The 16,962-nt window shown below is 39.7% G+C and overlaps 1 protein-coding gene across 5 annotated transcripts in view; it reads right to left on the reverse strand.

Annotated features, from left to right (window-relative positions):
- DCX (doublecortin) overlaps window positions 1-16,962 on the reverse strand; it is a 120,264-nt gene that overhangs the window by 93,137 nt on the left and 10,165 nt on the right. For all 5 annotated transcript variants that reach the window (XM_011951696.1, XM_011951695.1, XM_011951697.1 and 2 more), the window contains exon 3: window positions 15,740-16,080. In XM_011951696.1, coding sequence (XP_011807086.1) covers window positions 15,740-16,080 — 341 coding nt within the window. The remainder of the gene's footprint in view (window positions 1-15,739; window positions 16,081-16,962) is intronic.

Raw genomic sequence — 16,962 nt, forward strand, 5'->3', positions numbered from 1 at the left:
GGAAGGAAGGAAGGAAGGAAGGAAGGAAGGAAGGAAGGAAGGAAGGAAGGAAGGAAAATCAGGTTCTCCTTTGTATTCAAAAGGGAAGTTTCCTGGAGACTGCAAACTCCCATCAGCCTTAATTCTTTCTAATTATATTTCAATCTGATTACTCTTGTTTTCTACCTCTCAGTAGCTCTGCCTTTTGTATGAAGATTTCCAGGATCTAGAATTTTCGTGTTTATGCTGTATGTGTTACATACACAAACTAGCTACCCCACGTCATTCTGTTCTGTTTCAGCCTGGGACTTGACAAGGGCAAGAGCAGTATGGAGCAGATACTGTCATCCTTGAAAGCCACATCCAGCTGGGGGTGTGGGAACCTATTGATTGATTTAAACAATTTTTTTTTTTTGCTTGGCAAGATGGGAAGGAGAATGATTGCTGTCTGACCTCAGGTCTCAGCAAGGTCCCTGTGGAAAAGACAACCTCCATACCGCTCAGTGAACTTAACCAGAGCCAGCACTGTTAAGCTGAGTGGGAATGTGTGTGTGAATTTTTTTAGCTTGCTCAGTAACTGTTATTTCCTCTGGAGTCCAAGTGCTAGCCCCGGACCAAGCCAGAAAAATATCTACAAGCAAGGTGGCAATGTAAAGTAAAGCCCCATGAGAGTGTCCCCTCTAAATTCTTATCTTCTATTTACATCAGTCCGTGTCAAATCCCAACCACCACCAGCTTCCAGATAGGGCTTCTTGGTAAACTGTTAGGAAACAAACTCTTCAGCAGTCAATGTGATAGCAGTGGTCAGATTCAGAACCCTACTCCAGGGTGGGGTGGCTGTTGCTAAGGAAGATTATGGTTGGGGTTGACATAGAGCTGCCTAAATTAACTACCACTAATATAGATATGGATTAAAACCAGCCCTACCCTCTTTTCTCTGGATGAACTGCAATAATCCATTTCATTGCTAATCAACTTCCACTCCACCTTCACTCAGCTGCCTTCTGTAGGACCACAGGCTAAATGACAGAAACAGTTTCAGCCTGAAAATGAATGACACCATCCATCATTCCCAGAAGCCTCTCCTGGAAGATGCTGAGGAGGCAGATTTCTATTCCCAACTCTGAGTCCACCAAGCCAGAAAAAAATGCCTATTGACAGCATTTTATTACCATGCTCTGTATAGTGGGTAAAATGTGTTAGAACAAAGGAAGTGGAGGGGACCTCCTTGGTACATCTCAGTTAGTAGTTGGTACATCCAAGAAGCTACCGCATTCCTAGACTAAACCTTCCGTGAGTCATACCATTCTTATTCATTGCTTAACCCATGTGACCTCACAATGCCAGCCCAGAAATCAGATAGCTCTGTATATCCAGGGTTGATTATCTGTTAAGTACAGTAGGCAAAGTGCCTAGGGCCCACAGCACTGTTATGGACCCATGAAAAGGGTTTGATTTCTTTGAAAACCAGAAACATAAACTTTTACGTTGGTAAAAATGCTTTAAAATGTAATATTAATATATTCATCTTTATATCAGCACAATGGTAGTTTGTTTTTTAGTGGAGGAAGAGATCCACAAAGGCAAAAGTGCCGAGGGCCCACCAAAAGCATAATGTATTCCTAAGTTTATCAAATATTCCTAAAAATCCAAAATCTAAAGGGTAGGATGACCTGCTAGAGAACTCACACTTCTTTTAATCAGAGAAATCTGGGAAAGCACAAATATCAATTCCCAGCAGGAGACAAGTCAAACACTTGAAACTCCAAGCAAGGCAAGGCTCCATTCTCTTTGCAAACAGCAAGAGGAAGTTCACCTATCAACTGCCATATTAAATAAACTGTGGAGGCAAATACTGCCAGAGGGAGGCTTTTTATCAAGGCTGTAATGTCTCTGGTGAGTAAGACCAGAAATGTTCTGACATATAAATATTTATATACGACTTCATCAGATGAGACAGCCAATACTTAAAAGAAACAGGGGCACAAGTGTGTGTATGCAGACACAAAGAGACTTAGAGAGGTGCTGGTCTCTGGCTCAAAACCTCTCTTAAGGGATATTATCGTGCTGTGTGAGCCATTCAGACCCCTAGGGTCTTCCAAATTATTGCCAGCTGGAGAAGTATGGGCTTGGTGCAATAGAAAGTATGCAGTCTATTTAAATGGCAAACACTACTTATGGAAGTTAAAGTCTAATTAGTAAACCTAACTGATTCCTCCAGTGAGACTCTGCAGCATGGTGTGGTGAGTAGAAGGAGTGCTTGTTTGTATAGGACTAAATCTACTGTGGAGGTTCTAAACCTGGCAATTGATATTTACTGCCTCTTTACCACTAAGGCTAGAGAAGCCAGACTTTAATGCCTATAACCAATAGGATTTTCCTAACTTCTTACAACTTTGGGGGATTATTCAAACATCTTCTAGAAAATTTGCCCCTTTTGTTCAATTTCTCCTTTTCCTTCTATAGTTTATATCAGAGATGGATGCTCTAAAGTCCTGCCCTTACCATGGGTGAATAGATGTTACCTTTGCAGTGATTGTTGGTACTCTATCTACAAAGCCCTTCTTGTTTTAGTTTATAAGCCCTATCAAAATGCAGTGGTGCCTGTTTTCTTTCAATTTAATTATTCCTTTGAGCCTTGAAGGTTTTTCCTCCTCAAGATTCTCTAATTAAAATGCAAATAAATACCTGAGGCAAAGACTAGTGATTCCCAAAGTGCATTCTACCATATGGTCATAGATTTATTTATTTTTTTTATTTATTTTTTTGAGACGGAGTCTCTCTCTGTCGCCCAGGCTGGAGTGCAGTGGCCGGATCTCAGCTCACTGCAAGCTCCGCCTCCCAGGTTCATGCCATTCTCCTGCCTCAGCCTCCCAAGTAGCTGTGACTACCGGTGCCTGCCACCACGACTGGCTAATTTTTTTGCATTTTTAGTAGAGACGGGGTTTCACCGTGTTAGCCAGGATGGTCACGATCTCCTGACCTTGTGATCCGCCTGTCTCGGCCTCCCAAAGTGCTGGGATTACAGGCTTGAGCCACCGTGCCCGGCCAGATTTATTTTTAAGGTTTGGTGTTCAAACAAGTTTGGGGAATACTGGTCTAAACACAAGCAGGTTCCTTCATAGAGGGATTCTTGGAGTCTTTTTTCCAAGAGGAGACTATACTATACAATGTTAGTAAACTTATTTGACCACAGAATATTTGATCAGACCAGTGTTGCATGTAGCGTAATTTGAGAAATGTGCTCTAAATCGATAGGTGCTAGCATAGTGAGGATTAATTTGTTAGATTAGCCTTACCAACTAAATCCATGAACTATGATGAAGGCTTTGAGAAAATCAGACTCAGAAAATGTCTGATCTATATGCAGTTAGGGCTTTAAGTGATAAGACAAGAGCACAATTGGACTAAGGGCTAGCTCTATATGTTATAATGTATACATGACATAAGTAAGTTACACGGGACATTTTAGCAACCAACTACATATAACACAAGAGCTAGCAAAGAGAAAATGGGACACTGGACAGACAAATTTTGATAGATCTGGAACATGGGAAGCTGCCAAGAGACAGATCCAATAGCCAGTCATAGCTCCATCTGCCTAGTCACCTCTGAGAGTCTTTATGAGCCAAGGCTTGCCCTCTGGTCTGCTAGAGAATTTTGCTTTCTGTTCCCAGCAATAAGGACTATTCAAATCAGCTGGATTTTATTGATTTACTATCCTAAATCTTTATCTGAAACAGACCCTGTCTGCTACATTTGACACAGCTGCCCGCACCCGCCTTTTGGCATTCTCTGGCTATATCTTCATCTAGTTCTCCATGGTTCTCTCTAGCAATTCCCAGGCTCTTACGCCTACCCACCCATTTAATGCAAATGTCTACAGGGCCTTTTCCTTGGACAGTTTCTCACATGCACCCTTAGTAAGCTCATCTACTTACCTGATTTTAACTACCATTGTTTGAAGATTACTCCCAAGCCTGAATCTCTAGCCCAGACCTCTCTCTTGATTTCCAGATCCATATCTATCACTACCTTCTGGATTCTCCACTTAGATGTAGCAAAGTACCCCAAGTTCAATGCTTCTAAACCCCATAGCCAGGTGTGGTGAGACACGCTTGTTGTCCCAGTTACTTGGGAGGCTAAAGTGGAAGGATCACTTGAGCCTCGGAGTTTGAAGCAGCAGTGAGCAAGGATCATGCCACTGCACTCCAGCTGGGGTGACAGAACAAGATCCTGTCAATAAATAAATAAATAACCCTACTTCTTGCCCTGGTTTTCCCTGCATCAGTGAGTGACCCCACCATCCACCCACATAACTGAACCATAAACCTCAGAGTCACCTGAGTCCTCCAATTCCCTCACTTGTGGTAGGCAGAATTCTAAGAATGACCCCCCAATGACTCTTGCCTTTTGTATATTCTCCTCTCTTTGAATTTTAATTATGAGTTGCCATTCCCATGATTATGTTATGTTTCATGGCAAAAAGGGCTTTTTTATATGTAATTAATGTTACTAAATTAGTTAACTTTGGGTTAATCAAAGGGGAGATTATCCAGTTGGGACCAATTTAATCACATGACCCCATTAAAAGCAGAGAATTTGCTCTGGCTAGTGGCAGAAAAGGAAGTCAGAGAGATTCTAAGCATGAGAACAATCTGATGTATGTTGTTGGCTTGAAAATGGAAGGGGACATGTGAGAAGAATGTGGGTAACCTTTAGAAGCTGAAAACATTTCTCAGCTGACATCTAAGAAGGACATGGGAATTGAAATCTGCCCCAAACCTGAACAAGCATGGAACTAGACTCATCCCCAGAGCCTCCAGAAAAAAAGCCTATCTTATCTGACACCTTGACTTCACCCTTGTGAGACCCTAAGCAGAGAATCTAGTCAAGCCTTTAACTCTAACCTATAGAACTGTGACATAATAAATGAGTGTTGTTCTGAGCTGCTATGTTTGTGGTAACTTATCACACAGCAATAGACAATTAATACATCCTCAAATTCAATTAATCACTAAGTTCCCCAGTTTCTACCTCACAAATATTTATTGGCTTTGTTTTCTCCTTTTTTATTTCCACTACTGCTGCCTCGATTTAGATCCTTCTATTCTCCTGCCTGTACTACCACACAGCCTCTATCTGGACTCTTTACTAGTTTTGTCTTCCTGAAATCCAAAACAACAGTGACCTACTCAAACTGCATATCTGATCATATAATTCCCCTGCTTAAAATCCTTCAGTGGGGCCTGGCACAGTGGCTAACACCTGTAATCTCGGCACTTTGGGAGGCTGAGGCAGGCAGAGCACTTGAGCTCAGGAGTTTGAGACAGCCTGGCCGACATGGTGAGATCCTGTCTCTACAAAAAATACAAAAATTAGCTGTATGTGGTGGTCCATGCCTGTAGTCCCAGCTACTCAAGAAGCTGAGGCTGAGGTGGGAAAAATCACTTGAGCCCAGGAGGATGAGGCTGCTGTGAGCCAAAATCATGCCACTGCATTCCAGCCTGGGCAACAGTGATACCCTGCCAAAAAAAAAGAATCCTTCAGTGGCTTCTGTTAACACATGGTAACAATCAAGTTCTGATATGGGTTGGCTCTGTGCCCCCACCCAAATTTCATGTTGAATTGTAATTCCCAATATTGGAGGAAGGACTTGGTGGGAGGTGACTGAATCATGGGGACAGATTTTTCCCATGCTTTTCTCATGATAGTGAGTGAGATCTCACGAGATCTGATGGTTTAAAAGTGTTTGGCACTTCCCCTTTGCTCTCTCTCTCTCTCCTGCCAACATGTGAAGAAGGTCCTTGCTTCCTCTTCACCTTCTGTCATGATTGTTAGTTTCCTGAGGCCTCCCAGTCATGCTTCCTATTAAGCCTGTGGAACTGTGTGTCAATTAAACCTCTTTTTTTTTTTCATAAATTACCCAGTCTCAGATAGTTCTTTATAGCAGTGTGAAAATGGACTAATACAAGTTCCTTAACACAGTTTACAAGATCATTGCTAAATATTGCCTTTGCCTTCCTTTCAGCTTCATCTTCTGCTGTGTCTGCCCGGCACGTTACCTGTAATGCAGGGTTTCTCAACTACTGTAGACATTTGGGACCAGATCACTCGTATTTTGTGGGGGGAAGTGCTGTTCTGTGCAGTGTAAGATGTTCAGCAGCATCCCTGGCCTATACCAACTAGATGTCAGCAGCACCCTTTCCCTAGTTGTGACAACCAAAAATATATCTACCAAGTGTCCCCTGGACAGCAAATTGTCCTAGTCGATGACAACTGGGCTAATGATGAAGACCTGCTGTGGCTCCCTACACCCAAGTTGCTTTTTATCTCATGAGCTACCATTACAAGACCTGAAGAGGGCAGAATATGTGGTATTGATTATGAAAGTATTCTAAATCTAGGAAAAATTAATAAGACTGGAATTCTAGAAGCTCCTTTTTCTGCTCCTTTTTCAAAATAAGAAACTCTGGTGGTTTGGAGGAGAATCTGTGACCCACTGAATTGAAGGTCCCAACTGTTTAGAATGCATCTTTGATTCTGGAAAGTTAGGAGGGCCAAGGTAGGACTCAGATAAAAATAACAAGAAAATAGCTTCTTAGGATTTGTTCTACCTTTAAGAAAAGTTAATAAAGAAACCTTCATGTTTCCTTCTATATTGTTTAGGCAAGAACTCTGGGGGACAAATATCTACGTAGAAAAGAAAAGACTCTGAATTTCTTTGTTTGGAGCATGCCTTGGGGTACATGTTTTAGAAACATGAGTTTGGTGGTTAGGGGATAGGACATCAAGAAACCTCAACACCCAGCAATTCTATTACTAGATATATATTCAAGAGAAATGAAGATATATGTCTATACCTAAATCATGCACAAATGTTTATAGCAGCATTATTAATTGGCAAAACATGGAGCAACCCAAATGTTCATCAACAAATGAATGGATAAATAAAATGTGGTATATCCATACAATGGAGTATTATTCAGTGATAAAAAAGAACAAAGTACAGATAGATACATGACAGAACATGGATGACCCTTGAAAATATTATGCTAAGTGAAAGAAGCTAGTCACTTAGCATATATGTATGAATCATAAAATATGATTCATTTATACAAAATGTTCAGAAAAGGCAAATCTATAGAATTATGAAGTAGATTCATGGTTGCTTAGGGCTGTGGGGGATAGAGGGTAGGAGAGGTAATAAAAATATTCTAAAATTGACTTTGGTGATGGTCACACATATCTGTGAGCATATTAAAATCATTGAACTGTACACTTTGAATAAGGGAAATATGTGATATGTGAATTATATCTCAAGATGTTACAAAAGAAAATAACCCCAACAATTTTGGACATCTCCTTACTCCCCTCCCCCAATCCTATTTAGCATCACCAGAAGGGTATAGGATATGCGACAGGGAAGTTCAGATAGTTCTGGGTGGGAACTCTAGGAGTCTAGAACATGGCAGGGGCCCTGTCAAGGAACAATAGCCCATTTTAGCCTCTCCTATCAAGCCCCCTTTTTTCCCTACGAAATGAGACTAAGCCAGCCTTACTAATACAGCCTTAGAGTATTGTTGAGTAGAGTACTGTTCCACAACCTCTGTATAGGAGAAGCTCCTGTGTTCCATTAGTTCACACCCACAGTCCTTAAAAATTCTAAAAACCTTTAGAGGGCTTGGCTATATGAACCACTGCTCATATTTAGTTTAAATTAAGAAAACTGCCTTATCTTTTCTTTTCAACAAATAGTGCTAGAAAAATCAGATATCTATGTGCCCCTCCCTCAAAAGAACCTTGACTCTTAACCTGTACACAAAATTTAACACAAAATGAATCAGAGATTTAAATCTAAGAGCTAAAAATATAAAACTTCTAGAAGAACACATGGGAGAAAATTTTTGAGATGTTGGGTTAGGTAAAGATTTCTTAGATATGACACCAAGGTATAATGCATAAAAGAAAAATTAATAAATCAGGCTTCATCAAAATGAAAACTTCTTTCTCTTGAAAAACTAAAAAAACCATTAAGAAAATGAAGACATGCTACAGACTGGCAGAAAATACTTGCAAATCACATATGTGACAAAGGACTTGTATCCAGAATACATAGAGAACTCTTACAACTCATTAATAAGAAGCCTAATAATTCAATTAAAGAATGGGCAAATGATCTGAATAGACATTTTTCCAAAGAAGATATACAATTGTCCAATAAGCATGTGAAAACATGTGTGACATCATTAGTCACTAGGGAAATGCAAACAAATCAAGAAAAACCACAATCAGATACCACTTCACACCCACTAGGATGGATCTAATAAAAAAAAAAATGATAACAAGTGTTGGTGAGGATGTGAAGAAACTGGAACTCTCATACATTGCAAATAGGGATGGAAAATGGTGCAGCCACTTTGGAAAACCATTTGACAGTTTCTTAAAATTTTAAACACACTATACAGCCCAGCAATACAATTTTGAGATATTTACCCTAGATAAATGAAGACATATATCTATATAAAAATCTGTACATGAATGTTCACAGTAGCATTATCACAATAGCCAAAAGATAGAAACAACCCAAATGTCCATTAATAGATGAGTAAATACAGTGTGGTAAGTTCATACTATAGAATGTTATTCACCCATAAAAGAAATGAAGTACCAATATATGCTACAATATGGATGAACCCTGAAAACATTATGCTAAGTCAAACAAGCCAGGCACAAAAGGCCACATGATTCCATTATTATTAAATGTCATGAATAGGACAATCCTTAGAGCAAAAAGTAGATAAGTGATTGTTTAGGGATGGGGAAGTGGAATCAGAGAACTAGAGGGCAATGTCTAAAGGGCACAGCGTTTCTTTTAGGAATAATGAAAATATTCTAAAATTGATTGTGGTGATGGATGCAGACCTCTGTGAATATACTAAAAGCTGTTGAATCTTATACTTAAAATGAGTGAGATATATAATGTGGGGATTATATTTCAATAAAACTGTTTTTAAAAACTGTTTTTGGAGACAATGCTTTTTCTCCCACTTTGAGAGAATGACAATAATGAAACAGATGAAAATAAAGAACTAAGAACAAAATGACTGTTGCTTCAACAGTTTTAAATGGAACAGCCTGCATCCCTGGATAGATCAATCCCCACTTGATGAATCTCTTCAGTCTACTCAAGAAATAGCAATGCATTTAGCACCAGTGCTAACCACCCCCATTAGCAATAAATCTTCCCCAGCACTGAAAATAGCACCACTGTGATACAAATAGCTTAATAATGGCACTGTCAAACACTTGCCACAATTTTAGCAGGCTGACTTTTGTCTTGCTTTGTTTTGTGAGCCCTCTGCCCTTTGCTCCTTATACCATCCACAATGTAAAGAAAAGGGGGTCAAATGAAAATTACAAGTTTGAAAATATTCTTTGGTGATGTCATTGCTGGCATCAAGAAAGATCTGAATATAAGAATTATGCAAATACCATTTAGAGGCCATCCTGGAAAGCAATGTATCCACCAAGGTAATTACTACATCACATTGGCAATCTTTAGGAGCACAGAGAGGTGGAGTACATTCAGAAGAGTGAAAACATATCTAGACAGAACCAACTCTATGAGATGAATACTCTGTTACTGTGGAACTAGAAGGACTCTTACAGGTCATATACTAAGCCTCCTTAAAAAATTAAGGCCCCAAAAGAGATGTGATTTGCTCCACATTACATAGCTAGGGAAGAACAGAGTGAAGACTAAAACTCAGGCCTCTGAATCCCAGCCTAGGGCTCTTTCCACTTGCTGAATGCTAGACAGTGACAGACTAGTCAGTACAAGAGACTGGAATTCTATGCCAAAGCTTTTGATTGAATTGGCCAAGTCACACCTCTATCACTGCTCAGAGCCAGGAGCATCTCAACAATAATAAAACTCTAAGAGGATAAATTACTGAAGAAATAACTGATCACCAGGTTACACTTAGTCCTTTCTTTCCAGAAGGGCAGTATATTCAATGTTTGGCCACTCTTTTAAAGTGTGAAATCTACCACCATGTATGAGATGGTAGCTTGCAAACTGTCTCCCTTCACAGAGCCCAGCCTGGCTTTCCACCTTTGTTTTATTACACTTCATGCTCAAGCCAATCCTCCCAAAGCCTTTCTCTAGGAACCTCTGAAAGGTTGAGGAAGGAGAATTTTGGTAATAAAAACATCAACTTTCCAGCCTTAATCTTCTTAAGTGAAGGCCGATGATAAATGACCTCCGTCTTGGTGCATAATTTATGCCCACGTGGCCTTTTCTAATGAGCCCAATGTTGACTGACAGGGTCATAACACTAAGAGAAGAGAGAGGTTGACTCTGAGAGAGCTGGAGGCCAGGGAGTATAAATAAGATCAGATATTACTGGGGAAAGCAGAGATAACAGGGAAGAGAAAAACTGGCTATGTAGGCAAACGAAAAACACGCCTACCTTGGTAAGTGCACTCAACATTTCCAAGGTTAAATCCAATCTGTCTTCCTGTGTTTCCTGCAATTGCCTTTGTGCTTACAGCACCCAGTTCTTTTGTGTGGCAACGTGGAAAGGGCAAGTCTTTCCTAGAATACTAACCAGCAATTGAAACATCCTTCATGCTCTCATCTGTGTATTATGCATCAACCATTTCCTTAAAACCCCTGTACTAGTTTCCAAGGCTATGGATAATCTTGGAATTGGCTTAAACCTCTCCTCTGTTATTCTGAGACCTGTAATCCCAGGTCCAAGTATTCGGTGCTATAAAGGTACAGACAAAAACATAAAATAAATCCATCCAATTGAAAATTGGCCTAACAAAGCTAGAACGAGCACTAAAGGCCATACTTATGCCTTAGGCATGTATATTGAAGCAATAGTGAATCTTTTCTTGCACAGATTCTGGGTGTGGACAAAACTGAATCTAGAGATGTCAATCAGTGTAGCATGAAAATGGACGATGTGAAGACCAGCTGCACCCCTGTGTATGAGGCTAAAAAGCTGAAAGTCTATTATTAAAGCTCTGCAATTAATTTTCAGGCCAGGACATGTATCTATTAAACTACTACTATCATGTGAACCAGAAATTTGGGTCCTAGTTTTTATGTATCCATGACTTTTATGTATGAAAATCAATGTGTACTTTAGTTATGGAAATTAGTAATTGGATAATTTTGTCAACACTCTACAACCACTCCAGCTGCCAAGGAATCAAAAGAACACTTTTCACCTGCAAGTGAACTCACATGCATCACCATCCAATCCTCTATCATGTCCTCTTTGACCTCTTAGAAATCTATTTTAATCCCTGGGAGTAGCCAGAGCCCTACCAACTACTTCTTATACAATATTAATAACTTCTTATTGAGGTGAGGAATCAATTGGGGTGTCTTCCTACTAGTAGTGGTTGGCTTTCCTGTCTACACAGACACAAATATCTCAGAGGCAAGAGGTCAGGAAACCAATCTTCCATAACATCAAACATAAGCCCTAAAAAGATCAAGGGCTCTAAAAGACACATCTAAACAAAATAAAAACAGAAAGAAATGAGCCATGTCTGCAGATTGCTTGTCAATCAGTGTAAGCCAATCAGTCAAATGGTACACACAATTACAGAAGCAACAATAAATTTGCAATAATCAACTGGGCTCTTTTAGCTGATCATTATTTATACGAAGAGGGAAAACCACTTGGTTTGGTCGATTTGGAATCCATTTATAGTGAACACTGAAATCAAGCGACGGCCTTGATTTCACGAACAAATCACTCCATAACGAATAGCCTTGACCATACTTTGTTCTTTTCAACTAAGTGCCTTGTGTCATGTGTAGCCAAAAACAGGCATTGGAATCTCATCCAAGCAAGTCAAACTATTGCAATACATGTGACTTTGGTCTCCACGAAAAGGATTATATTCGCAAGCGTACAAATACCCACTAATAATCAAAGTAATTGACAGGTGTTAACATTAGAGCTGTCATCACCAGACCTGGGAAATGAGCTGAGCTCCAAAATTTTGAATTTGGCAACAACTTTCACTATAGCCAGCATCTATTTTGTAATTAGTAGGTTTGTCCATGTACCCCCAAATTTTATTTAATGTCCTTTCTGTAACAAAACAACCATGTTTAATTTGTGGTTACCCTGTGCATACCAATCTTACCATTAAAGTTACGGTAGTTAGTTCCTAATCATCAGTGTTTTATGTAAACAACATTTTTTTTTTTTTTTTTTTGAAGTGGAGTCTCGTTCTGTCGCCCAGGCTGGAGTGCAGTGGCACCATCTCAGCTCACTGCCAGCTCCACCTCCCGGGTTCCCACCATTCTCCTGCCTCAGCCTCCCAAGTAGCTGGGACTACAGGCCCCTGCCACCACGCCTGGCTAATTTTTTGTATTTTTAGTAGAGACGGGGTTTCACCGTGTTAGCCAGGATGGTCTCGATCTCCTGACCTCGTGATCCGCCTGCCTCGGCCTCCCAAAGTGCTGGGATTGTAGGCGTGAGCCACCGCGTCTGGCCTATGTAAACAACATTTTCTAGTGCACTCTGTGTGTGTGTGTGTGTGTGTATACATACATATACATATATGTATGTGTGGGTTTGTGTGTGTGTATGTTTCATTAAAAATGTTTGTGGTTAAGTAGGATTGGGATGGATTTCCTTCCTGTAGAACTTCTCAGAGCATTCAATGTGCCAATGAGTACTGTGAATCTCTAAGAATGGCACATGATTTGCAGCATTTCACAACCTTATTTGCCCACAGAATTCTTTTTGGAGAGCTTTTTGAGGTGGGGACATGGAGACATTTCTCCTTAGAATGTATTTAGGGAAATGCTTTAAATGCCTGCCCTCAGTGACTTCCAAGTAAACCACCAGTTAGAAATCACCTGGGTGGAATATGCACTCCTTTGGAAGCCCCCTATCTCTTCTGAAAGACCTAAGGATAATGTCCGGGGAATTGAAAGAAGAAGGGTCCTCAAAACATCTACCTGGGCCTTGAGAGAATCTGTTTATGTCAGTTCATTCAATCAACAAACATTTATAGAGCATCCATAATATACCAGGAGCTGAGCATTAATTTAAAAAAAAAAAGGTTAGGATTGCTTTTACCCTCCTTAGTAGAGACAGAAATTTTCAAAGATAAAGTGACATTTGAACCAGGTCTTATAAGATAGCCTCCATGGGTCAGGGTGGCCAGAGGAAGATGTTTTAAAGAAAGGGAACATATATACAGAGGTACAGATGCCTGAAAGGGCATTGTTCAGATCCACTGGGCACTGCTCTATTTCTCTATATAAATGTCATATCTTTTACTGGCATTTTGTAATGTGTTCCCCAAAGAAAGGGAACTGATGCTTAAAGGAGTTTGAGAGAGCTTGCCACTCTGCATGACCTGCTGAAGGACAAAACCCTGTGCATCACTGGACTGGAGCTTGCTTCCCTAGAAGATGGAGGTGTCCCTTTATATATTATTTGGAACAAAATCAGAATGCCAAGGCATGGTGTGTATTCACAAATGTTGGAAATTTATAATAAGAATGATAGAGATAAAGTAGGGGGAAGAGGCTAGGCATGTTGGCTCATGCCTATAATCATAGCACTTTGGAAGGCCAAAGTGGGCAGATTGCCTTAGCTCGGGAGTTCGAAACCAGCCTGGCCAACACAGTGAAACCCCGTTTCTACTAAAATACAAAAAATTAGTCAGGTGTTGCAGCGTGCATCTGTAGTCCCAGCTACTTGGGAGGCTGAGGCAGGAGAATTGCTTGAACCCGGGAGGTAGAGGTTGCAGTGAGCCGAATTCACACCACTGCACTCCAGCCTGGGTGACAGAGTGAGACGCTGTCTCCAAAAGTAAATAAATAAATAAATAAATAAATAAATAAAGTGGGAGAAAGAGAACTAACATTTATTAATATACAAAAATTGCCAAAAATCTCATTTAATGATGAATTGTATGCATATATATATATATATATATATATATATATATATATCCATGTGTCAATTTACAAAGTGCTTTCATATCCATTATTTGATTTGATCCTCATAAAAGCCCTGTGAGCATGGTCAGGGCAGGTGTGATCAGTCCTTTTGTACAGAGGAGGAGCATGAGGTTCAGGACAGTTAAGTGGTTAAGTGACAATATCAAGACTAGAGTCCAAATCTTCTTAATCCCAGTCTTATGTTTTTGATTTGCATATTTCTATATTACTTCACAAGGCTGAAGGCACAAGGAATCAGATTTATGCCTAATATAAAGAAACTCTAAAAATCACAGCTGTTGAACAGTGAAATAGGCTGCCTTATAGTCTTATAGAGTGATTGTAGAGGATATCCATGCCTTACGTGGAATATTAAATGTCATGGCTTCTAAAGTCATTCTCAACTCTGTGATCCAATGATTCCAAACTTTATATGTCCTATTTCTCTGAGATGAGGTTTTGGCAATCAGGCCTATACTTAGACAGCTCCTGTTTATTACATACATACATGGTGCTTAGAAGATAGATACTCTTAGAGAAATGCTTGGGAATTGGAGATTTTCCCAACATCACAGACAAACCCATTGCTTTGGTACAACAAACACAAGTCAGGTATAACCAATGCATCCAGGTAGCTCTCAGATCACAAAATGATGGAAACAAAAGCCACATATTTCTCAAAATTGCGAAGTACACAGTACCTGGGTGGATTTCCCCTGAAACTTAAAATCTTGGAGCACACATTATTATCAGAAATTATAGGAGGAGGCACAGGTCTGCATTTGAACACTCATCAGTAACTTTGATATATAGTGAATCCTCCTTTTTAGAATCTATATAGTTGTTTAAACACCAAAGGCATTTTAAGAGGTAGAATATATGGACTGATTCTAATCCACACTTGTCTTTTCTGATGGGAGACCAGGATTCTCTTTAGAGCCAACAGAACCAGCCACTGTTCCAATTCCCTTGGAACATTTTTGTTGTATATTTACAGCTCCCTATGCTCAAGAGAATGGTGCATCTGTCTGATGGAGACGCCTGGCTGCATTCTTTCCCAGATATTAATATAGGTGGCACTTTAGTAGTATAACCAATGACATGAAGAACCTGATTTGGAGGGGGAACAGATGGCAGTATCTTTCTTGGGCTAATTTTAGGATCCTGAAATAGTCCCTTTCTCACACAAACCATCAGTGGAACCAAATTAAGACAGCTATGTCATATGGAAAAGAGAAAGAGAATAAATATGGTTTAGTGTGAGGCAAAGACAACGAGCCAGAGGCTTCAGTACTTTCCCCGCATCTGACTTCTTTCAGAGCATATGAAAGTCACTTCAACTTCCTTTTATCAAAATTGATGCTGAGCACCAATGTGAGGGTATCTAAAAAGTAATGAATGGGCAAATATCATTTCAGTCACGTGTATTGAACAATAAAGAATGCATCATATAATAGCTAAATTCATATTCATAAGAATTCATAGAACCTAGATTCTAACACATCTTTCATAGCAGATAAAGAAGGTGAGGCTAAGTGACCATTCTGCAAGGTAAATCAGAAGCAGATTGAATTTCAGAGCCTCAGATTCCTGATTCATTGTTTTGCCTGCTGAAAATACATTTTCTCCAAATGAAACACATAATATCAGGTTGTGATGATGAGATGTGGAGGAAGAGTCCATCTACAAGAAATGATATTTTAGGTGTAACATGATCATGTAAGTATTTAGAAAAAAATGAGAAAAGTACTTTGAAAAAGTACCTACCTGTTTTCCATCCAGAGTGTAGAGTTTTTTGACAACGCCGGTCTCCAGTTTGATGGCTTCCGTGATATCAGTGAGAACTTGCTCAAAAGAGTGGGCTGTCTTCTTGTTCAGAAGCACACGCACAGCCTTCCGAGGCTTCACCCCACTGCGGATGATGGTAACCAGCTTGGGGCGCACAAAGTCCTTGTTCTCCCTGGCCTGCGCACTGTTGCTGCTAGCCAAGGACTGGGGGGCTTTCATATTGGCAGATGTTTTTACGTTGACAGACCAGTTGGGATTGACATTCTTGGTGTACTCCACCTTTTTGAAGAAGTTGTCTGAGGAACAGACATAGCTTTCCCCTAAGGCAAGAAATAAGTGATTAGGTGATTAGTTTAATAGCAGATATATGGATTATTCTAACTAAACAAATACACACTGACACTGGATTGGAACTTTTCAATAAATGGTGATATTAACCAAACTTACGTGCAATTCCTAATTGGGCTAAAAACTTGGCTCATCCAAATTCAAGAGTAATTCTCAAAACATCCTTCAATATAATGGCACACCTAGTAGAAGAACTCTGTAAAGCTAAGGGTTCTAAGGACAACGAGCATGTCTAAATTTAATATAACAAGTGGAGTTCCAAGTTTGATACGGTTTTTTTGGAATTTAAACATTTATGTTAGTTTCTAGGATGTTTAGCTTTCAGGGGCATTGCTGGAGCATTTTTAACATCTCTATTTCTTAAAATCCTTGTCCTATTTTTGGACTCAAAGTCCCATCCCTTTGTTATATTATGAACCAAGGAAAACTTTCAAATTTAAAACATTTTTATGCCAAGTTAAAATGAACCAAGTAACCTTGTATATCAGGCATACATACATACTTGATAAGAAACCAGATCGTCCTTTGCACAGAGTATATGGCCAAGTATGGAATATTGAAATGTGAAATGTGTGTGCATATGTTGAATGTTTATATGTGTGTATAAGTGTGTCCTCTACTCCTTACACTACACTAGGTAGAGAAACTGTCTAAATAACAACCTATACATATAAACACCCTAGCTCTTGCTTGAAAAATACTCTCCTGTTTCTACCACTCACCCTTCATCTTTCCATCCTCTCAAAGGATGCACATAAGATCTGTGTATTCAGGGTCATCTTCACCAGTGCTCACCCTTGGCTGCCACAAGTAATGAGGTAAAGAAGTAAGAATACGTTATACAGCCTGATTTA

This window comes from Colobus angolensis, unplaced genomic scaffold, assembly GCF_000951035.1.
Source record: "Colobus angolensis palliatus isolate OR3802 unplaced genomic scaffold, Cang.pa_1.0 Scaffold324, whole genome shotgun sequence".
NCBI lineage: Eukaryota > Metazoa > Chordata > Mammalia > Primates > Cercopithecidae > Colobus > Colobus angolensis.